The sequence below is a fragment of the Prenolepis imparis genome, unplaced genomic scaffold (assembly GCF_030444845.1).
Source record: "Prenolepis imparis isolate NDT839.2.m4 unplaced genomic scaffold, iyPreImpa1.0 SCAF_4, whole genome shotgun sequence".
In the NCBI taxonomy this organism is placed as follows: domain Eukaryota; kingdom Metazoa; phylum Arthropoda; class Insecta; order Hymenoptera; family Formicidae; genus Prenolepis; species Prenolepis imparis.
This window is the reverse complement of record NW_028141162.1, coordinates 2,552,162-2,576,938: the sequence shown is the minus strand read 5'-3', so window position 1 is coordinate 2,576,938 and position 24,777 is coordinate 2,552,162. Positions and strand designations below refer to the sequence as shown.

Genomic DNA, 24,777 nt, shown 5'->3' with positions numbered 1-24,777 from the left:
AAGAAACGAGACAGGTGGTGGAACAGATCGACCTTCTACTACGTACACTTTATTTTTGTGTTCCACACTCACATCAATTATATAATAATAATAATCATAATAATGAGACGCGATGGCGGTGATGTCAATGGGCCGTAATTAATAATAGTAATAATAATTAATCCGTAATTATATGCGCAATGATAATCGGTCGCACGCGAAAGAAACGATAGTCTGTCACGTTTAAATATATTATCTCTGTACTCTTTCGTCTCTTAAATTCAACCTGTGGCCTCCTCCAGACAGATCTCAAGTAGATGGTTTATACCCGCAAAAGCTACCACCTTGTCACTTGGCAAAAAGCTCTTGATATTATACTATATTTATATAGAGTGTGATGCCGCGCGCATAGAACGAAATTGCCCCTCACCTCCACACCTTCCTTCCTGCACAACTTTCTCAAATCCCGTCTTTTCACATCGTCTTCCTCATTTTGTTTATAACACATCTGTGTAGGGAATAATAAGGAACGTGTATCCCCTCTCCTTCTGTCAAACAAGCGTACGGATTACATACCTTCCTCTAAGATCGTTTATAGTAATAGATTTATAAATATGCACGTATATATATCACCTCGCTCTCTCCTCTCTGCACAGGCACGCAGAAATTAAATTTGGTATTTTGTTTTTTTTTTTCCTTTTTTTTTTCTTTGTATGTATCTTTGTTTTCTTTTTCTCACTCATTCTTACGTAGTTTACTTGTGATCTCTCATAGATAATTCTTTTCTCTCTCGCTCGCGCATTCTCGTTTGCTCCCTAATTGTAAGTTATTCTTTAGAACGTATCGAGAGCGTCGATAAAGAACGATCGATGATCGAGACTGAGAAAATCTGGACGAGAAATCTCGCGCGAAGAGGTTTCCTTTCATTCGAACGCGTGATTTTCGTCGCGTCCATCGAGCATTATTTCATCGACACCCTCTTACGTCTCTTTGGGCTCTTATCTCCTCGTACTATCGTATCGTTATCGTGATAATAGTTGTGTGGTTGTTTCCGTCGCGGTTAATGATTAGTTGATGCGTTACAGCCCTTACACTTTACGACTATGACTTACGTTATACAGAGAGTATCTTACGCACTAAGTTTCTCTTTTCAAAAAGTCGGGAAGTCCGCCGCTTTGGTTTTTCTTTTTTTTTTTGTCCCTTATTGTAGGGCCACAATCGACTTTTCTTCGTCGATTACGGTTACAGTTTCGTCGATATCAAAATCGGCGCCTTTGTCAGAAAGGATGCTCCTTATTTTCCGTTTTGTTTTTCACAACGGAGTATATAAAAGAAGCAATTGTTCTCGCGAGACCGTAACAGACATATAATTCCGGTTATCCTAATTTGCAATCACGAAGTAGAAGCAACAGAACTTTGTCACACCTGTCATGTTCTCTGTTTTTTTTTCTTTTATAGTTTGGCTTTTATTATATAAGAGATTAATCATCTCGATCTCACTTTGACATTAAAAAAACGCGCGTCAGTCTTTTGCTCTGATGCAATAAAAATAAATCTTTTCCCGCCGTTCCCTTACTTTTGTTCCCGTTTCGGACGAAGCTTCGTCGTGAGTTAATAACTAAAGCGATGCATTCTTATTTCTTAAAAGAGCGCGATTAATGAGCGTTCTTGCCGATAAATTCTGATAAGCTTTGTACTTCGATAATCATTTCGTAATTAAGATTGTCATTGTAATATCGCGAAAAACTGAATCGAAAAGAAATAAATAAAGCAATATACACCGAATTTATGTTAAAAGAATGTACGAATAAAATTTTTTTACAGTTCAAAGATATGTTCCAACAAATATCATCGCGAATAACATTATATATCTATCTGATATCAAAAACTTGCTAAAATATTTTTTTTTAATCTTAAACATAGTTATCGTTACATCAATTATTTAATTAAGAAACAGTGAAAAAGTTAAAGGGCATAAAAATACAAGTTTATCAATTTGCCGTTTTTCTCCTTCATGATTGCAGATCGAACGCACCAGACCTTTGTAGCACTAAGTTTTACAATAAAATCACGTAAAAATCGTTAGACGATTCAAGGCGCGTCTAAAGGAAACTTTACAAAACCATAAACCATGTCTAGGTAATGAAGTTCATAAAAATGCCGTTTCCTTATTAGAATTTCGGCTCATTATTATATATCACGAATCACGTTAATGTTAATGAGAAATGCTGCGAAGGAATCGAGTTTACAAGTATTATAGTAACAAAAGCTCGTGTTTTAAATTTGCAATTCGCTTAGAAGGATACGCACTTCGTTTGCACACCCTCTTAGGTATATTTACGTACGTATGTGTATGTTAAAAAAAAACCTCGTCGATGACTATAAATGACTTAGAATACGACATTAAAATCGAAAGATATTATTATCGAACACTATGCAAACGTGACCTTCGTACACTCGTCTTTTTGACATATGTGACATTTGCGATGATGTTCCTCTGGGCATATTTAATAAGCGTTACGCATTTGAATGCGTAATAAAGTAATTGCAATGTGTGAAATGTAAATAAATATTAATATTTTTTCCCTTTCTCTTACGGTCGACAAAGCATATTTTCGTACAGCTTCTACTTTTATTGCAGATTTATTGAATTATTTCTGCCGAAACGCATTTGTTAAGATACTTTATTTACTTTGCAATCTCTTAAATATGCACAGAGAAAGATACGCGAAAGAACCGCGTACTGCAGTCTTTTTCACGCACATGCAAATCACGCAATTTCGTAAAATGAAATAATTAATCAATCATCCCCGTCTGGCACGATTTTTATTTCGCGTCATTTTAAAAACCGCGACGGGAGATGTAGATATAATATAACGCTCCGAAATGACGATATCATGATGCTAATTATGAACCATGCATCCTTAATTGCGGTTACCGTATTTAGACGGGCTATGTCGTTCTGTTTTCTACGTAGACGATCTATCTGATGATCAATGAATACGGACAGATGACTTTTGTGTGCTCGAAAGAATCATTTCCAGATTATATATTTCGCGTAAACTTCTCTCTATTGCGGAATGTTATCGGACATTACATTATTCTGATAAATTTCCTGTGAAAGTGTAGGTATAAACAGATATTGAAAGCCAGCATTAGCTTATTGCAGTAGAAATAATGCATATATAAGTATGTGTGTATGTGTAAAGATATCTTTATATTAAAAAACATTTAGATGGAATATGGAATGACTCGATATAGAGAGAAAGAAAAACTTTGAAATTTGATTCCAATTATTCGAATACAATAATTATCCATCGCTGTAACTCGACGAAATTCGCGTCTTTCTCTATTTACCCGTGAATAGATTGTTTAACTCTCTTCCGAAACAATTCTTCCTAACATCATGCGAATGACGATGAATTCCGCGATAAGGACACATCCACGAGATCTTCAAGATATGACGATTATAAAAAAAAAAAAACAATTTATTTAATTAGTAAATTAGTCTGTTGTTCGTTTATAATACAGAAAAATATAGCCAATTAGGTTCAATTCTAGCAATTTTCGCCTCGTAGAAATATCCTCCATAGCAAGTGACTATAGGCGAAATGACCTAGGCTAACTGTCAATAGTGATTAATTATTTATCATTATTTTTATATACGTATATATAATCTTTTTATATATAAAAAAGTGATGAAATCTCTTTGTAACTATCTACCATTTAACAGTGAAGACGTGTTTTGCCCTCAGTTACTGAGTGAATGTACGTTCCTCTCCCGAGATTAATGTTCACCGATATACTTTGCACTCGATCTTCATCGATGCACTTTTCACTCCACGTCTTTAGTTGTTTTGCACGTCGCACGATCACGTCCTCTTGCGCGTTCTTTCTTTTTAAACTTTAACAGTGGTTTGCACGGTTATTTAATGTATTTTTTTTTATGTATAATACACGTACTACATATCGTAATTTATTCTTTTTTTTTGTGCATAACTTGAAAGAGGCAGTATTCCTGACGGCTTCTCGTCGTCCATCTTAAAACAAGTCACGAAAGTGTCGTCGGCACATTCTTCACGTTTCTTCCCTTTCTTTCCTCCTTTTTACTAACTATATATGTATAACTAGAGTGACAATTATTCCATAATTGAAATAGGACCCAACATCACATAATCCCGTAGATCAACTCGCCTTAGTAGGGTGTTGCTTTACGAAATCAACGATGTATTTAGCGAAAATAAATATACGCGCGTTCAAAACCAAACATAAAAAAAATTATCGGGATAGTGAAACTATAAAGTGCGCAAGTATATTATCGCTTACGTAGGGAGGGAACAGAAAGCGAAGAAGCGATAAAAAAATAACGGAAACGCCACGTTTGATTCTTTTCCCAAGTATTTTTATTTATCTTATATATACTCAAAAAAGGCTGATTTCATCAGTGATTTTCTCATCATTTTTCGTCCTGTGTCGCAATTAATCTACCGTGTTTGTCATATTTTTTTGAGAAAGAAAAACAAATTAAAATCGGGACTTTCATAATCTTATTCGCGCAAACAAGGAGACAAGAGATTGTAGAAAAAGGTTTCTGCTTACAAAGATTTCTGCTTTTTACCTACTGTTCTTCTTTTGCATTCTTTTATTTGCGCGCGTGCTGTTAATATGACTAGAGGCTTAATAACTTGTCAATTTTGCATTACTCGTCGATAGAACTACTTTTTCTTATTCGTACCAAGGATAAGAAACCATATCGTTTCAAGGTTTCAAGAGGTACAAAAAGATTGAGAGAGGATTCCCCTCGGAGGAAATCTACGAAATCGCGAAATGCAATAAGCACAGATCTGTTTCCATTAATCTGCTTATTAAAGTCTCCTCTTCCTTCATAATTCTCTGCTCTAAGATTGTTCCTTTTCGCACGGATATCGTTTCGAAGTTACGCCAAAAAGACCGAAAAGCGGTCATTTTAATTATGCTTTTCTCTATCGCTTTTCGAATCGAACTTTGGAAGAATTCTTAATAATACAAAGAATCGAAGGAACAAGGATCTTCTCTTTCGAGACGGAGAAAGATCTTTTGCCCGTTTGACATACAACATGTACAAAGCATTATGTAAGCGAGATTAATCGCGAAGAGTTATATGTATGTATAAAAAAAAAGAACCGATTTTACGAAATGTGTCAAATGTTCCGAGAAAATTTGCAACCTCTCTCGAAAGTCCTCATTGATACTCACTTGCTCCGCTAGCCAAATTACATGGTTAGTTCCACTGGGAAAGAAGTTTTTCGAAGAATTTTTCGAAGAAATAGTCGCTTTCCGGAATCCACGCTTGTTTCCTTCAATTCTCGCGATTTTAGTCAACTGATACTCGATGATATATTCTTTAAAATTTTTTTCATGATACGCAATGATTTCTAACATATACAACGTTATTTTCATTCATTATAACAAAAATGCACGGGATTCCCATGAATTTGAGATATTTGTTTCCCATCAAACTAAAAACAGGACGCAATAGCATGCGATTATAAATCCTACTTTCAATATAAATATACAAAATACATAAAATAAAATATATATATTAAAAAAAAAAAAAAAAAAACGCGCGCGTAATGAGCGTGGTTGCCGGAAGGCGATTGGACCATGTTGCGATATATCCTGCGATACTGAAGAACCATCGACCTTATATACTTATATATTAAATATTAATAATTATAAATTACAATCGTCGTTAATATTAATATTATATAATTGTTATCATTATATTATTTTTAAATGCATACACAGTTTCAACATTTATTTCCGACAAAAAAGGACAGAACAGGCAGGAAAGGGAGAGGAAAGTGATGGTATAGCGCAGAAAAAGGAAGGATATAAAGTGAGCTTAAAAGTTATCGAAAAAGTACAAATACGAGTTTACGAAAAAGGCTGTAATAAACAAAACGCGTGATGAGCGAGACGTAAAAAAAAAAATAATAATGACGATAAAAAGGCGAGGAGTGGGGAAGGAAAGAGTTTAGTCTCGCGGTTCTTCATTCAACCTCTGATTCTTTGGGTCCTATTTCAAGGAAATTTCTGGCACGACTCTTTCGATCGAGAGCACGTGCCTGCCTCGTGCACGAGGATTAATTGGCGTTGAATCGATAATGGGAAGAGATACGATACTTCGTCGAGAGACGATAGTCGAAGATTAATCTTTTTCTCCTTCCCGCTGTTGCCACAATCAGGGATAATTGGAGCGAGGGTAGGGGGAAAGGTTAAGGTATAGACACTATGAACTAAACAAATACACGTTACATTAAACGTTACTTGACACGTTACGCTGGCCCGTTACTTTACGCGTTCGTAACTCTATCGTAATGAAAAAACAGACGAAATTCAATACCTGGTCTGCTTTCTCGCTCACTGATCCGTCACTTCAAGTCTTCTTGTGATCTTCTACGAACGTGATCCGTCGACGTTTTTCATGTACCAAACCATCGTATTACGAACTATCTATCAAAGCGTTCTCTGCATTCAACGTCCGTATTATCCGCGCATCTCGTGTCTCATGTCCCGTTCCTCATTTTTTTTTTGATTGGCAATGGGCCGCACACCTCTCGCGTTCTCGTTCACACGCACTCACAATTTCCGTTCACTCTCTTTTACTACATGTTGAATCGCTCTCGCATTCGCAAAAAACGCAGGCGCAGGGCGGCCTATGGCAGAAGTCTATACAAAATAAATAACGATACATCTACGAAATTCATCAAGGGGATCGTGATAATAATAGCAATAATAGTAATAGTTGTAGCGGTGCGAAGTCGGCGTATTATCGTGTTAAAAAAGGTGATCATCTCATTATTCTTTTTTCCCCGCTCGGCCGCTCGATGCTCGTGCACGAGGGCAAAGCTTACGTGACAAGTATGTGCGACTTGAATGTATTTCTCGAGGCTGCTGGTGAACGATCCGCATCTTTCCTACATTTTATTCGATTACTCGCTTTTGTGTGCAAGTGTATGCAATTCGTGTCTTTGTGAATCTCCATTGATACACGTGTGCGTTCAGTGTGCGTCGTATGACTCGAACGCAACATTGCAGGACTATCATGACCTCTGACTGACTCGTCTCTTATTTCCGGATTGCTACGCAATATCCATGGTTGCATATCCTATCCCGCCCAATACAATCCGTTTCATTTCCCGTACCGGGAAAAGTAACTCGCAGCCAACCGCCGCAGCAGCCATTAACAATACCTTCTCGACAGTGAATCTCGATTCGAGATGGAAATCTCTCGACGATCGTCGGCACGAGATTGTCATCCGTCCTTCGAACTTTGGAATCCTCGACTGGAAATACTCCGTAGGAATATAACTATCAAAGCCATAGAACAGCACGTGCCTCTCGAAGAAAGTCCTTGATAAAGGGGAGGAGAAAAAGAAAATGCGTGCCCGATGCTACAAGAAGTTCTTGACTGTCGGCCTTGTTGTCGGCGCTCATTCTCGATCTTATCCTCTGCCGCGCATTTTTTTTTTGCAACAATGTGTATTCGACCCAATTGGAGTTTAGATTCTTCCTAGAAGCGTTGATATTCGTGGTCCTTGTCGCCGACTTTACTATGTCGCCAGGTCAAGTCGACTACGATGCGCCTGTTGCGGGAGTTTTTGTTACCACCACAATCCAAAACATTCTTAAATTCGCTGCTGCTACCATTGTCATTGTTATCATGAACCTTTCTACGATCGTAATTGTTATTGTTGCTTCTGCCGCTGCTGCTGCTACTAATCGGGTATCCAAAGTTTCTAATCAGCGTCAACTCCGGTGAACCTGGCGGGTTATTCGCTAGCGTCGTGACTGCTGGCACGCCAATTTGCTCAGTGGCCAGATGGTGGTACTTGATTCTTATGCTGTATGCTGGTTGACTGTAGTTGGTTCTTTGAAGGAACGTTCTGGGAAGAGCCCCAAGTTAATTCCAAATGCGTAGGAACGAATCCCAAGAACCCGTCGCTACTGCCATGCCGTCTTCCGTAACGCCAAGGCAAGACACGCGATTGTCATGCCCAGCGAGAATTCCTAGAAAATAGAGTTCCCGACAAATATATTTTAGTGTAATAGTGATAATAATGTTATTTGATTACAAAATATTCAAAATAATGAACGCGATGAAAAAAAAACATCATCGAGAGAAGGACCTCATCAAATGAAATCTCTCTTCTCTCTTGAGGGAAACAATCATTCACGAGATATCAGTTCAACTTACCAGCTCGTTCCGTCTTCATGGAATCCCAAACATTGCAATTGAAATCGTCGTAGCCCGCCAGCAATAATCTACCGCTCTTGCTGAAAGCTACACTGGTGATACCGCAAATGATATTGTCGTGACTGTACATCGCGAGTTCCTGATCTGCTCTAATATCGAAGAGTCTGCAGGTCGCATCATCCGAACCTGTCGCGAAAGCGTATCCGTTCGGGAAGAACTGTAAATAATAAATCAAATCGTCAAAAATAATTAATTCTTTTAATTAAACACAGTAGAAGTGATGTCGTGAAAATATAATTCTTTTTATTTACTTAATGAAAAATATCTCACCGTTACGGCGTTTATGTCACTCTCGTGACCCGGAAAGGTCTGCTTGCAGGATCCTTCGCGAATATCCCATAATTTTGCACTAGCGTCGCACGCACCGGATACGAAAGTGCGTGTATCAGGCGCCAACGACAGGGACATCACATCGCCAGTATGCCCGATGAACGAAGTGCACTGCTGGCCGGTCTCGATATCCCATAGAGCACTAAATCAAAATAATTCAGTGTTCTAGTTCGCCCCGCATAAACAATCTTCAGGAGTCTTCAGGAGTCTTCAGGAATCTTCAGGAATCTTCAGGAATCTTCAGGAATCTTCAGGATTACACTTAATGATGAAAGAAATTTGGGATAAGGAATAGGAAGAAATGAGGTTTTTCTTACAAAGTTTTCTTATATTTTTATTGAGCTCTTGTTTCATTTTTCATAACGCTTTGTATTTTTTTAAAAAATAGTTAATCGAGATTTTTTTTTTTAGATATATAAATATATTCATGATCTCCTAAATATATGCTTTCAAATTATAAAAATTATTTAAACAATTAAAAAATTTGCAATTTAATTGAATTTTATATATTAAAGTTATTTAAAATATATCAGAAATTTTATTATAATGATTGCCATTTATCTCCAGTAAATTTCTAGACTTACTTACCAAGACATGTCGCCGGAACTAGTGACGATCTGGTTGTCGTCGTAGAATCGACAGCAGGACAAATATCCAGTGTGACCCGGCAACTCTCTGCTCACCCGCACATTACCTTCCCTAGTTTTAAGGCTATAGATGGAACAGATATTGTCCAGCCCACCGCACGCTACATAACTACCCGAGGGCGCGTATGCACAAGTCATTACCCATGAGGACCGCAATGGGATTGCGTGAACCTTATTGGTGGTATAACTGTCCCAAACGATCAGTTTGCCGTCTTGCGATGCAGAGACTAGATTCCTATATATGAAAAGTACAAAAAAACCTTGACGAAAACGTGTAAAGATAAGAGGGAGAGAGAAAAATCTTTCTTTATCTTAATATCTTTCCAAAACTTTTCAAATTTCAAAGTTTCATGATGTAAAAAAAAATATATATTTAATCAATAGCTGTAAATATCTATGTTGTTTTCTCGAATCTTGTTTTTCATATAGAGAGAATCCACAAATAAAATTTCATTAACATTGAGATTTTCACACCAACGTCATCTAATCATGTGCATCTAACATCATACCTGGAGTCACTTCCCCAATGCATCGCATAAATCTTAGCTAAGTGACCGCGAAGCGTACGTCTCGTGCGCATTTGTATGCGACCGATAGGTTCCATGCCCGATGTGGCCTGGCCCAAGGTCGTGTCGCATGCTGCTTTCCTGGCATCCTGCGGCATGAGATCATATGTAAATTCGTAAACTTACGTCCGGGATCTATTTCTCGCATTTGATCTCTAACGCACGTGAAGTTATTACTGTTAATCACAAAAAATATGACGAGAAATCTTCTCCACATTGTTAATACATTCTATGATTCTATGATAATTAAGGCTTGAATATTTAATACGTTAAAGTAACATTCTAATCAGAAGATGCCGACTAGTAATGCATATCGTCATCGTAAAAATTTAATAAATTAAACGTAAAAATTTTATTTAATTTCATGACATTTATCATGTCCATGTATATACGAATTCAGCACAAAAGGTCAAACGACCGAATATGCTGCTGAACAAAATGCTGAAAAATTCCCATGAATTTCAAGGAATTAGAAAAAGGAAGTTACGGAAAAGGGATTTCCAGTGAATTGTCGTCGGTGCTCGCGTGTCTTTAGTCCGATATTATGCCGCAATTTTGCCTTTCAGTTGACCTTTAAGATCGAATCGTAATGCAGTACATTTAAAGTGACTTAATAGTAGTTGGATATAACTTCTTACCTTCGTAGTAATAATATTATTAATTTCTATATTTCAAGATAATTATTAAATTCTACAGTAAAATTGCGCACACGCTAAATCTGCAATTTGATTTTGCAAGTTATAATTGTAATTGTAACTTACCGTATATTACTTCGTTGATATCTAATTTTCAATAAAACAATGAGATAAATTTAAAAATTTGATAAAAAATATCAAAGAAATATATCGATGGTAAAAACAATGTCAAAAATATTAATTATATGAAATTTCAATCATTATTAAAAAAATGTTATGCAATAAAAGACAATTTTTCAACATTTATGGTATACGCGCATATATATTATTGCGCGATGTACATTGGCAATTTTATTTGCTAAACATCGTTGCAGCACGCGTCATAAATAATTAGCAGACAAGACCAATAGCGTAGTCCTTTTATCGTAAGCGCATATTTCCGCGCATACCGTGCGAGCGCGTGCATTTTATGCATGTATAAGAGGGAAAGGCAGGGATGAGGGGAACGCATAGAAGAAAGAGAGACGAATACATCGAGAGAAGAAACAAGACGTGGAGTGAGAGAGAGAGGGATGGTGGCGTATTGATCAGAGAAGCGACGGTTATGCCGCGCCCTACCACCACCACACTACCACCACCTAACCAGCTCCATATCCTCACAACTATACGGAAAATCATTCGCCATATAAACGAGATAAAAGAAGAGGTAGATGAATATATCTTTTATCGGTTAAAATTTATGATAACGTCAAGAATAAAGAAAGACGCGGAAGAGAGTTATATAAAATTGTAAAATCTGGCATATAAAAATACGTCAATTTTATTTTTTTTGTAGGATTAAGCAATTTAATGTCATAGAGTTAAATTGTCTTGCATCAGTCTAATAAATTTGTTTTAGTATTCATATAATAATTGCACGCAAGCAATCTATTTTTAACAAATGCAAAGATATCATAATAAAATAAATCATTATTTATTAATAATGTATCCTTCGATTTGAAAGACATCTTTCGCGAAAATCGCGAAAAAATTATATATGTTTTTAGAAAAATACAGATCTTTAATATAAAATAAATAAAAAAAAAAAAAAAAAAAAAAACAATCTTGAAGTAAGGGAGCGGGTACTTACCCGGATGGAATTTTTCAGCGTCTCCGCCTCCTGACGAAGACTGTCGAGCTCGTTCATGGTGTCTGGCAGCAGATGACGTGCGAGGCTTATGAGCACCCGTTAGCGGGGCCGAGATACTGGGACGTCGCACGCGCGAGGGGGAGACTGAGGAAGCTCTCTCCTCTCTCGTTTCGCCTCGGAGAGGGCTCACAGAATGTAATTTCTACGATGATGACGGATGACTCTTGTCTGTGCGGCGCTTACTCCTCTGCGGGAGAAAGGCCGATCGCGGGGCCGGTGTCACGCCGTCGATAGTCCTTCTGGTGACCACTGGCGAACGCTTCCGAATGTACGACTTCCGTAAGGCAAGATGCGAGGTAAAAGAAGAAGAGGTAGATGGAGATGGAAATGAGGATGAAATTTGCACCGTCTTCTAACAAAATCGGAGCTACCAGCAGCTTTTCCCGGCCCCACCTCCTCACCTCCTGCCTTCGCTATTGCCTTCGCGGCTTCCGCTTCCGCCGCTACCACCGGAATCAGAGCCAGACCACAGCTGACTTCTCCGCCCCACACGCCAGCTTCGACACTTCCTGACGAGACCGTTGCCACCTCTGGAACACAATATTTCAAATCGGTCAACTCAATTGGCCGTGATAATCTAGCTCGTATACGTTACCTTAAAGCTAGTATATACAAACGGAGTGCGAAAGGATGAGCCTGAAAATTATTTCTCTCTGTAGTATCGTGTCGGTATTCTCGATTAAACTCGATTAAACAAAAAAAAATGTTCGAATCTTTTTAATATATAAGGCTTTCAATTTATATAAGATGATACAACGCTAATGTTAATTCATCTGTGACATTTGACAGCATTTATCCTTTTGTACGGAGATATTTTAAAAGTGCTAAATTAGCAGTAACTCCATATGTGCGATATATGTATTTGCATAGTGTTTAACAGAATGTTGTATTTCGCGCAAACAACGCGCAGTTTTTGCTGCAACTCGAGGAAAACGAACAGACGGCATACCAAAGGCAAGCGTCATCCAAGAATTACCGCGGTTTCTTAATGACTGGTAATAGATAATCGCGTCGACTTTGCACGCAGCACACAATATGTGTTATCAACGCAGCGTTGCGAAAATCTACATACGCTCGAAGAAACTGTGATATCAAAAATTAAAAAAATATCGTCGAAATTTTTATATTTATATTTATATATATATACTCTAATAGTGATGAATTAGAGAATCTCTTAAACTTAAATATTTATTACATCGCTGTTTTTGGCTCGTCTAGCTAATTGGCACATGTGCTGCTTTCGAGCGTAATGCGCCAGTGAAAATAAATAGTTATTTCCAGACGCGCGTAATAATTCATATTAAAAAACTTGCGTATTAAAATAAGACATTCTATTTTGTCGTACAAGAAAGAGAGAGAATGAGATAAATTAAATTGAAAGTTTTATTATAATACGATTGCAACTCTTATTTTCGCGAAATCTGAACATCGTGCATAGAAAAAGATTATTCTAATTGATAAATTAGAGTGCATCATATTGAAGAAAAAACTCGTCTCTCTCCGCTGGTACTAACAAAACATTTGCGTTCAACGGCTTCAATTTAAATAATTGCTTATAGTCATTCTATATTAATGGCAGAACGTCTCTTTGATCAAACACATACATATATACGTCTATACATATATGTATATCTATACATAACACACGCACACACGCACTTACGTACATAAGCCGGCACGTGTAAAGAAAAACAAAATATAATTATCGGTTCACTAAAAATATTTTGGTTGTGACGGGTGCGCCGATATTTTTATCGCAACCTCTCTCTGTCTCTTTCTCTCCCTCTTTTTCGCTCTCTATAGTTATAGCGATTCGAGATTCGAGACATTCGAGTTTCCGTCGGCGTATACTTTTCCTTGAGAAAAACGTCAGCCACGCGACGTATATCACCGTCACGACGGCGAACGGATCCGTCGACGCCAATGCAACTAGTTATTGCAATGTAATATCGATACTCGGAAAACCGATAATTGACTGAAAACTACTGACACGTTTGCCATGTTCATTTTAGATAACTTACCAATTTTATCTATTTTTTTTTTTTTTTTAAGAAAAATACATATTGTACTTTATAATCATTGTCAAAAATAGTAATGCATAATATTAAAATTTAGAAGAAATAATTCTGTTTATCAATATTTGTAATTGTTATTTCTTTTTAAGACAAAATCTCTACTACATATTTAGAAAGTTTCGATAAACTTCTTTCTCTTCATTCTCTTTTCTATCTTTAATATTTTATATTGACACTCAAAATAATTGTTTTAATTTGCTGAGAATGTGTATAATGGAATCACATGCTTCTCGAACTAAAATTGACCCATCAAACAAGAATCGATTATTCTACTTTAAATCTTGCAAGAAAAATGTTAGAAATGATAAACAATTGTGTTATAAAATCACGTAACACAGTTAATTATTCTAAACTTATTTATGTTTCGTAAATTCAATGAAGCAACAAATTGTTCAAATTTTATTAATACTGAAAACTCAGTTTTTCTCTATCGAAAGCAAAACTTCTTCAAATATTACATCGCCCTGGCTGTTCAAAAATTGCCTTGCAAAATTAGCATAATTGATCATTGTTCGAACAATTAAGTAATCGGCGGTGCGTTTTTCACGTTCGCAAAATTTCGCGGCCCGGGGAAACCGAGGGTTGTCGATTCAACGCGAGATATTTTCATTTTCCGGAGAAAATTGACGAGAATTTAATTTGGCGCACGCGCAAATGTGATAAAAAAAATAACCATTTTTTTCTAATTACAATGTACAACGTGAATTAATATGATCCAGCCAATTAGAAAGAAAATCCATCCAACTAATTAGAAAGAAATTTTATTTGGTCACACTGTGTTTGAAACAATCCTTGGGAAAGTAATTTGCATATGAGGAAATAAAAAGAAAAGAATTAAATCGAGATAAAAAATAGCAATAGTAATAAGAGTTAAGTGCAGTAGGTAACTAGGGCACATATACTTTATTGTAAGTCTAAAATGTGGATCATAAGTATAAATAGCGTACGTTTCGGTCTAAGAATACTGAGAACAAAAATCACTTGATGAACATAATTATAATAAATATAATGACTTATATTCAAGCAAATTTGTCCCGATGACGATTCGAAAAGAAAAGAAATTGTTAGAGAAAAGAAGATTGTTGGGAAATATAAATATTCTTATAAATGTGTAGTTAGAAAAAATAAATTAGATAATTATACAACGGATATAACTTATTGTTAATAGAAATTAATATTTCATATAAATTTATTTGTCAAAATAAACTGTCACAGACATAGAAGGGATTAATATTCATCAATGAAGAAAGACTACAAGTTAGTCTTTCGTAAAATCAATGTATAAGTCGAAAAAAAGATCAATTGATAAAATTGAAAATTGATATCGAATCATTATTTATATTGACAATCGCACGACTTTAGCAAAAGTGTAAAAGAACCAAAGTGTCATCTATAAAATTAAATCACGAAGTTATATATTTTTAACATTTTTACCCTCGCTTTTTATCCAAAGATTCTCATTTAAAATGAAGCAAGAAACGTACATACAGTTTCATTATTAAAATCACGTCAGCAGTGACACATAAGAACATTATTATCGATGAGTAATTGACGATAGGCTCGTCGTCCCGGCTGAGATACGAAAGCCGATGAATCTCCGAGGCATTCGCGAATTATCGATAACGGGAAAGGGCGCTATTGACGACAGGGGAAAACGCGGGCGACGTCACGTAGTATCGCTCTTCCGCTTTTTCCGTACGCCATTGTCCCGGCTAACTAACTCGACGAGCAGCGAGAATCTCGCCGCGGCTTCGATCGGCGAGGGGGAAAAAAAGTGGAGAGAGAGATAGAGAGAGAGAAAAAAAAGAGGCGACGCGTCCTCGCCTACGAAGGTGTCGAAGCGGAAAGGAAGGTTCACATGCATCGATGGAACTCACTCGCTCCGTCCCACCGTCACCGCCACTGCTGTCAGAGGAGCGTCATCGAGCCCGCAGCGACATAACCTCTCCCGTACGCGGTAGAGCCACCACCACGATCACGAGCACAACCACCACCACCACCGATATCACCACCACTACTGGGTCGAAACGGATTTGCAACCCCGTCAAAAGCGCCGCCACCACTCGTCACCGCCAGGTTGCGCTCGTCGAAACGCGACTCGCGCGAGAGAAGAATAATCCTCCCCCGGCGACGAGGAGACGCCGGAGAATTTTCAAGTCCAGCTCAGAATGACAGCCGGCCAGTCAACGTGGAGGAAGAGCTGAAAAACTTGGCGATTCCGATTCTATTTCCGGTTTCTCACTTTCTTTACGCGCTCTCGTATCCCCGATTTCTTTCCCGGGTAACCCGTCCTCGCCGTTGAAACTCGCCGGACTTGGGCACAGGGCGCTACGAGGAACAAGCATACACGCACGCACGCACGCACGCACGCAACCTGGAGGCGCGAGACGAATCGATTGAACGTCGTCGTGCGGCTCACCCCACTCGTCGCTCTTTCTCCTTCTCTCCCTTTCTATTTATCCGTATACATCCTTTTGCGCGTTTGACCCGCTCGCTCTCGCCGCACCGTCTCGTCCTCGTTTCCAGCGATCGTTCTCGGGCGCGCGATTCACGAAAGACGCGGAAGAACGAGCGCCGTCGGGGCCGCCGACATCGGCACGAGGTAAGGGCACCGAGACGATGGGCACGAGACGGCGACGCGCACTTCGACCGGACAGACGACGTCTCGGCAATCTCTGAACCACACCCAAGGAAGGACGTGGTTTCGAGAGAAGGCCGGCCGGGAGGACGGAGGTGGGAGAGATGACGCTGACGCCAGTGCGCCCGCGTACCGAGCAGCCGGCGTCCGAGAGGACGCAGTCGTCGTCGTCGTCGTCGTCGTCGTATTCGACAATGACAGGTTGCTGCTAGCAACCGGCAACCTAATAATCATTCATCCGAGAAAGGTGGAAAGAGTGTATAATTATTATAAACATGCCGAGAGTACTATGTCATTGCGCGAGAAACGACGAGAAATTCAAGAAAGTCGAACAACAGAAAAAATTGCGAGGAAAACATTCAGGTGAGAGCAGGGAAAGCAGTTAAACTAATATTGATCGCGGTGATGATCGCGTGTTGTTGATTAAAGATGCGAGAGAAACACAGTTTTAATTGGAAACGAATTAACATCGATCAAACTCCATGTCGAAAAATGAAAGACTAATCCAAATCAATAGTACCATTTCAAAATTTATTTGTATCGTGACAAGTGGCATTATGCCAAGTCTTGGCGACAGTCGATGCCGGATCAAACTTCGCTTTTAATGGCGAAAGAATTATTTTCGTCGCGGTGAAAACAAATAAAAGTCTAATAAAATAATTAATTTCATTATAAAAAAATTTCAAAAATGATTTATTACGAATTTTGCATTCGGGCAAAATCGTAAAAATTTCAGAGCAAAAAGCAGCATCTTGAATTCAATAACGATCAATTATTTTTTTACAATTTATCGTCACGCAGTTCAACCGTAAGACCGCAGCTTCACCGCAAAACTTTTTATCATCCCCTTCATTAAATTTGCATACGCGAGGACTTAATCCACTTGAGAGACGTCCGCTCTTGACGAACATATTTTCGATAACAAAAAACGCGTGTCTCGCGGACGAATTTTATCGTATTAATAAAGCGGTTCTCAGGATCAAACCCGCGGCACAAGCACTCGAGACAACCTAGCGGAAGAGTCGTTCCATTATCAAATTCCCTAAGCCGTTTCCCTTCAACGGGCTCCCGGATGCGCGAATGGGAGCAACAGTTGAGCCACGCGGGTCAACGTCCAATGTGATCTCGCTCTCTCCCGGTCTCTCCCCCTTCGATGTACGTCGACTGTATACACAACCGCGGGGCTGCTGCCAAGTACCCCCCCCCCCCCCCACACCAAGCACGATGTACTTCGCCGATGCCTTTGACAAGCGTACTCTTCGGGGCACCAAAGGGTAAAAAAAAAGGGGTGGCCAGTGTCAAAACGCGCCGACAGTTGCTCAACAGGCGGGCGCAGACAAGTTCGTCGGCGTTGCACCTGCGCGGGTATTTCCGGTTATGGCTAATTTTATGATTTTCGTCATCCTCATATATTCGAATGTAAGTCGAAGTTAAGGCTCCTGGTACCTTGTCGACCATGTCGGAATCGTGACGTCAGAAAGCACACGCTAAAAATTTTTAGATGCCATTTCTAAACAAAAACATATTTGCATAAAATAACACTTAAGATCTCTTTAATACACTTTTAAAAAACGCCGAAAACTATCTTTTTCCCTTTATAATCAATCAACAGCTGTAAAATGTAATATTATGAGGCCCAGTCCGTTTGGTCTTTGCACATGCGCAGTCATTCCGCATGTCAAAGTCTGATATCTCGATCATTTTACGGTTGTTGATTGACTGTCAAGGGAAAAGAATAGTTTTTGGCGTTTTTTAGAAGTGTATTAAAGAGATCTCAAGTATTATTTTATGCAAATATGTTTTTAGAAATGGCATCTAAGAAATCTCAACGTGTTATTTCTCGCCTCTGACGTCACGATTCCAATACGGCCGCGGTGAGCACCCAGGAGCCTTAAATAAGTTTTTGATTAAATTTTTGCGCTATAATTTTTATCCGATACGATACGAGCAGCGCGTAATCGAATTTTTGTTGACAAGACTTTCCTAAATTTTATATTCCGATACGGTTCTATCGAAATCTTGTAGAGATTCCTCTTTAAAATTAATAATAATGATTAAAGTACACCTTCACATAACACATACTCTTTTCTTAAAATAAATTCTTCAGCTATCATTCAGCTATCAGTGAATCACATTAAACCGTAGAAAGCTAAATGTCTCACTTAAGCGCGGAATCATTGATGTGCCTTAAAATATACCGTGACGTAAACGCATCGATCGATCGATCAAGATTCGCGTGCTACGACTCGTACTCATTTTCTTTTTTGAGCGTGTTTTTTTTTTTTTTTTTAGTAGCGTTTGTCTCCACGGCGCACCGAAATAGCGAGATACAAATGGAATTACACGCTTGGGTCATCGAATCCTAGGCGGAGGAGAAACGATGCGGCACACGCGAAGAAGGGAGAGGAAGATGTACAGGTAAATGACGTCAGAAGGTGAGTTGTGACGTCAAAAAGTAACCTGAAGCAGGCCGCGTGGCGCCATCGGTTGCCCGTTAATTTCTAGATGCCGAGGGAGACGTCCTCGTTTCTATATTAGGACCTAGTGCAATATCTAACACACAGGATGCTCGGTTTTTTTTAACGTGTCATCGCGTGGGCGTTGTGCAAAGAGAGCCGACTTTCTCGCAAACGATAAAAAAATTTGATTACAGTAAAAACTGTCTCCGGTCGCACAATACAGGGATAAATGCGCGTCTGAATGCGCGTGTAACTCCTGATTGATCGCATGCTAGAGGTACAACTGGACCGTATAAATTACATTACATTCAATACACCTGGTATATAATATTGATCGTATACAGCTTCGACATCAATGAACGGCATTTAATGTTCGCGAACGTGGTACTGCGCTATAAAATGGAATCGCCGGTGCTACTTTTATGAATGAAAATAGTGTCACGAAAAGAAAGTTCGACTTTCGCGACGAAGAGATTCCAATTAACCGGCAGAAAAAAATTGACGATTCGTCAGACGAATTTATAGAAATTTGCTAAATCTAATTTGCTTCCCAATGTTTTTTTTTTTAATCATAATGGAATATACCGCAAAACTTCGTGTTAAACTCTGTCCTAGTTTAATGCAGTCGCGTGACGTCATTAGCCTTATGAGAAGAATTGCTTGCCGCATAAAATGCGTCTATGAGATTTTTTTCCAAGTGTGTCTTAACGGTGTTCCAATTTTACGATTTACGATTTATATAATCACGCAACGCAAATATATAATAATTATCGGGTAAAAGTTTAACATTAAGACAATATTATAAATTATGTAGAAGGATGCGAACGATTATTCAATCTACATGATTTAAATCGAACTTTAGTGCAGAGAAAATTGACAAAGCAACTGTTAAATCAACAAGCCGACCTTTTTTTTGTTATGTTATCATTGATTTATCACCTTCCGTTTCATCCTACTCGGAATTATTCGCTGTCCTCAGAAGGGACGATATCTCGGTGACGAATATAAGAGAGATAGAAGGACGCGATGAAACGAGACGTGAGACTCATGAGAGAGGAAAAGAGGGCTGACGGCTGAGGGATCAGAAAAGGGCTTAACATTGAGAAACATCATCCAGCTCGAACACGTTGACCCTTTCGCATCGGTTAATTAGCGCGACCTACTAACCGTCCTGTAGACCGCGATCGCTATTTAAGAGGCTCCTTGACGAGTGTCTCCTATCGAAGAGACACATCTGCACAAAACTCATCACCGCCACCACACCGTTCAGCGCACGTGACGTTATCTACCGCGATGAAATTATACGGAACCGCACACGAGAGAGTAACAGTAGTTCCGGATGGGTTTAACTTCCTACGCAAATACAGTTGCAATTGAGAACAATATTCAACTTGCATAAAGTCAGCACCGTGTTAGCAGTATCTTTGTAAAATATATATAGAGAGAGAGAGAGAGAGAGATCCACAGGAGGGATTACTAATTTAATTAATTAAAGTTTAATTTTGTGTGTAAAATGTCAGGGAAATATAATCCACAAGATTAAAGATTAAATGCAGAATTATTAAAAATTTAAAACTATATATTGCGTCATTATAAAAAAAAAATACGTCAAAGTAGATTTTATAAGATAATCCACGATTCTATGAATAAATTTAAGATTACAGAAATGCATTACATTAAGATTATAATATAATAGTTTAATATGCATCTGAAACACCGAGATATTTTTCTTATCGAACGCATCTCGTGGGAATCGAAGAAATGTGAGCGATTTATCGTGGTGCGCAATTGATTCCTCGCCCAGCCTAATCGGTAGTATCGATAACGCACATGATAGTAGATGTGTCTCAAGTGGAACACTGTCAATTGAGCTCGAGACGCCACTTGTCTCCAACGCGCGCGACAACTTTATATTCCGCAGCAATTAAAGCCGATTAAGACAGCTGTGGCCGACAATTGGCCGACCAATCGCGAGACGGAATTGTGACGCCCGCGTCGCAAGAAATTTTTTTTTTCCCCCATTTATCTACCAAGATCAGACGTTTCGCCTGACATTTCTTTCGCGTTTGTCGCGTCGAGTTAAGCCGTAGTAATCGCGCGTGACACCTGTAACACGCTCGCGCAAACGCCCGATCTTTGTCTATTATCGCTCTGTACTATAATATCTTTTCCTTTGTTATTTTCGACTTGATTTGTTGCAACTATTAACCTGAGGTCTGGCCGTTCGAAGAATGCCGAAGATAACTCTCATAAGAAGACGCGGGTCGCGCGTGTCAAGCTTTAGCTATTGCTCATCTTTCGTGCATGACTCAGATAATCGTAAGCGAGATATAGGCATTAAATATCCACGATAAAAGTTACAGCGATAACAATAAAGAGAAAGAAAAGATTGTTTGTCTTGTTGATGAAATGAATTGCGTGATGAGAAAGGAGTGCTTTCGGAAAATTCGCTAGATTTCAATATTGTCAAAAAAGCAACCGAATAATCTATGATACTTGAAGAAAACTTGTTAAGAGAGACTATCATAGTAAAATAAAAATACACATAAAATTTAATACCAATTATTTAAACATGATTCGATATAAATGATTTTTTTATCAATAAATCATTTAATCAATAAAATCGCTCATGTTGTAAAAGATACTGATTGCGTTGATAAGAAATGCGAAGTATATATATATACATATATATATTTAATGCTGACAGAAATCATGCTGTTATGTAAGAAAATTCACAGACTTTGTGTTGCATCACGTTCTTGGAATCTATACTTCGCAAAAGGCACAGTGAAAATTATCAGTTAGCAGGTAAAATCTTAAGAGGAAAAAGAAACGTTCGATAATAGCTCTATTCTTTATTATTTTTATTTACGAATTTTGTAAACTCTTATTCATAATTTTCTGGCTACTTTAATAACTATATTTTTAATGTGTAATTAACATATATATCTCATTATTTCATTTAACAAATATTAATCTTAAATAAAGAAATATTACCTTTATTATTTAATTAAATAAATAAAAAATTATTAATCTCTTATTATTATATCGAATAATTATTATGTCGAATTCTGGACTCGAAATAATTGAGAAATAATTGAGCAACGTTGGGTAAAGTTAAACAAATTCAATATAAAAATTCAGTCAACAATAGACATTTTCTATCCACGCATCTCTTGCGTTTTTTTTTTTTTTTTTATTTTTATTATATCAAAACCTTCGCATTTCTTACAACGTGAACGTATGAAAAATCTCGCGGATTAGGAAACGTAAACTTTGCTTATGCGAAGATCTCTCGTGCATATCATGCAAAGCAACTTGTGTTACGCGGATTGTGCGCTACGAGATAATCCAAGTCGTCGTCAAACAAATGTCAGAGGCGTCGCTTCGCCGAAGGAGAACCGGTGTCTGGACGCCTCCGGAACGACAGGCTGCGCAAACATTTCCTAAGACAAGAACGTCGACATTCACACGACCTCAATCATTAAACAACGATTCTTTTTTTAATATGACAGATATTTTTATAATTTATAATATATTATTATTAATTCTTATAATTTATTTATAAAAATTCAGTGTGTATCGCGTCAAATGTAATCCGTTTTAAAAAGAATTAGTCATTACTCTATTTATACATTGTAAGAGAATTTCTCTTAGAATTTACCCTGAAAATCATGGTAATCGTGGGACAATATGGAAAGTTTTATAATTTTTCTGATTAACAAAAAATAATATCTATCACAATAAAATATAAAACATGATTAATTTTACTAAACTCCATAGTAAAATTAAACATTTTATATTTTATTGTAATAGATTTTATATTATTTTTATTGTGATAAATATTAATCAGAGAAATTCTCACAAAATTCTTTCCATACCATATTGTCTTACAATTACCATGATTTTCAGGGTAAATTCTAAGAGAAAATTCTTTCTGTGTACGATCTAAAAATTTTAAACTTTGAATAATCTATTCAGCTTTGTCAACAATGCTACAAAATCAGTTCCAAAGATCAATGATATCTCTGTGATAACAGTTGGAGTTATTTTACGATCACACGATAATATAAACAATCGTATTAAGTGACAGGTGCTTCTGTTGATTCTCGCATAATCCTTTAACGACTCATTACGACCGAGCCGGTATGCTCTTTTTTTCTTTAAACCACTGAAATATGTATATCGCGAGTCGAATGCAAATATCTCGCAAGTCTGTTCCAATCAATGATCGCATCGATAATGCATCCCGTAATCGCGACGCTCGATCTATTTCCGGCGACTCGTTCGCCGACCAGTTCGTGCCTACTTATTGTTAGTCGAATTAGATCGACCCTCGCGAATAGAAAGCGGATGTTATGAATGTATCGTCGCGACGGTTTTTTCTTTACGGCGAATGACGTGAAATCGAAGCGACATTACGAGAGAGAGCGGTTTTTACACGCCGTGATACGTAAAGAAACGCGAATTGCGCGTCGTCGTTTTCAACGGCGCAAGGTCAAACGATTCGTCCTCGCGGCGGAATCGGCGTTGCGTAGAGAAAGTCTTTGGCGCACGATCGAAATACGTAACGGGCAGAAAACGAAGGAGATTTTGACACCGAGCGTAGGCCTAGGCGACCGCCATGATGGCGGTTATCGAGTCGCGCGAAGGGCGGCCGGGCGGCTTGGCTAGAGGAGCGGCGCATCCGGAAGTCGTGAGATGCCCGGAATATGGAATTCCAACGGTTACATACCTGGAGCTCCCTGACGGAGCTGCGATCGGCTTGGAATTCCCGGCTTGATGCTTCGGCCTCTTCTCTTCTCTTCTCTCTTCTCTTCTCTCTCTCTCTCTCTCTCTCTCTCTCTCTCTCTCTCTCTCTCTCTCTCTCGCTCTCTCTTTCTCCGCTTTCGCACTCGCTCCCTCTGCTCTTCCTTGTCGTCCTCGCTCTCACATCGATGACTACGCACTTTCCTTGTCACACCTTTCCGTCTCGAGCACTGTCCGTCGACGGGCAAGGAGAGAACGCACCGACGACTCGGGTTTACTCGCTCTACCTCTCCACGGAGAGAAAACACTATCACCGCACCCGAACCGTTCTTTAAGGTTAACTGTCGCAGCGGATAATCGTGACGACAACGGCCAGCGACGACGACGACGACCGACGACCTACGTGGACGTTATCGAGCCGGCGGGGCGACACGGGGCGGCGCGTGTCAACGTCTCGGGATGCACGACGCTCGGATCGTCGTCGACGATTGTTTTCATTCGACGGCACACGAAAAACTCGACACGAACGAAACGAGCAGAGCTGCTGCTGCTGCTACTGCGGCTGCTGCACCTTCACACGGCTCTGGCGGGCGGCAGGCAGGGCGGGGCTCCGTGCTTCGACTCTCGTGAACCCCGTGTAGCCGCGAACCGCAGCGCCGGTCGCCGACGAGCGACGAGCGCGGCCGAGCGCGGCCGAGCGGCCCCGAGCGATCCCGAGCGCCGCCGAGGCCGCTTCGGCGCCGCTGCTCTGCCATTATTCAAAGATCCGGCGTCGAGTGGTTATGTTGCGCGTTTCTCTTGCCATTTCTTATAAATTACGCGAGTGTTGTGAGAAAAATCTTCGATGGAATGGTGTCCCACGTGAGCTCGACTACGCGGGAGGCGAAAGAGCGACGGAGATCTCCGCATCGTCGTCGGCAGCATGTAAAGTAAGTGCAGCGATAAAGCGATCATGTACTTTTCGCGTGATGGCGGATCGAGTTCAAATTCCTACGCGGATTCCACCGCGTTCGCATTCTCATTTCTCATGCTCTATTCATGGTCTACGCGATAGATATTTAGCTGCACGAACACTCGTTCGCTTTTAAGTCGAGTTAATGACGGAAAGTAAGTCAAATTTATGGACTTTTTTACTCAAATCGCGGCACGAGATCGCCGACTAAAGTCGACAACCGCCAAGTCTTCATGGACGGCGCATTGATTGTAATCGA

At 39.0% G+C, this 24,777-nt stretch overlaps 1 protein-coding gene across 2 annotated transcripts; it reads right to left on the bottom strand.

Annotated features, from left to right (window-relative positions):
• Nucleotides 1–33: 33 nt before the first annotated feature.
• On the bottom strand, nucleotides 34–24,182 carry Gbeta13f (guanine nucleotide-binding protein subunit beta-1). Of its 2 annotated transcripts, none has more exons than XM_083035359.1 (7): nucleotides 23,553–24,182; nucleotides 11,586–12,175; nucleotides 9,765–9,910; nucleotides 9,197–9,490; nucleotides 8,549–8,750; nucleotides 8,219–8,435; nucleotides 34–8,031 (listed from the first exon to the last, which is right to left on the bottom strand). In XM_083035359.1, the coding sequence occupies exons 2-7, from the start codon at nucleotides 11,640–11,642 to the stop codon at nucleotides 7,925–7,927; spliced, it is 1,023 nt and encodes a 340-aa protein (XP_082891485.1). In that variant the 5' UTR covers nucleotides 11,643–12,175; nucleotides 23,553–24,182; the 3' UTR covers nucleotides 34–7,924. The 2 variants fall into 2 exon arrangements, with proteins under 2 accessions (XP_082891485.1, XP_082891486.1); XM_083035360.1 differs by lacking the exon at nucleotides 23,553–24,182 and adding an exon at nucleotides 15,598–16,126.
• Between the last annotated feature and the right edge of the window lie 595 nt (nucleotides 24,183–24,777).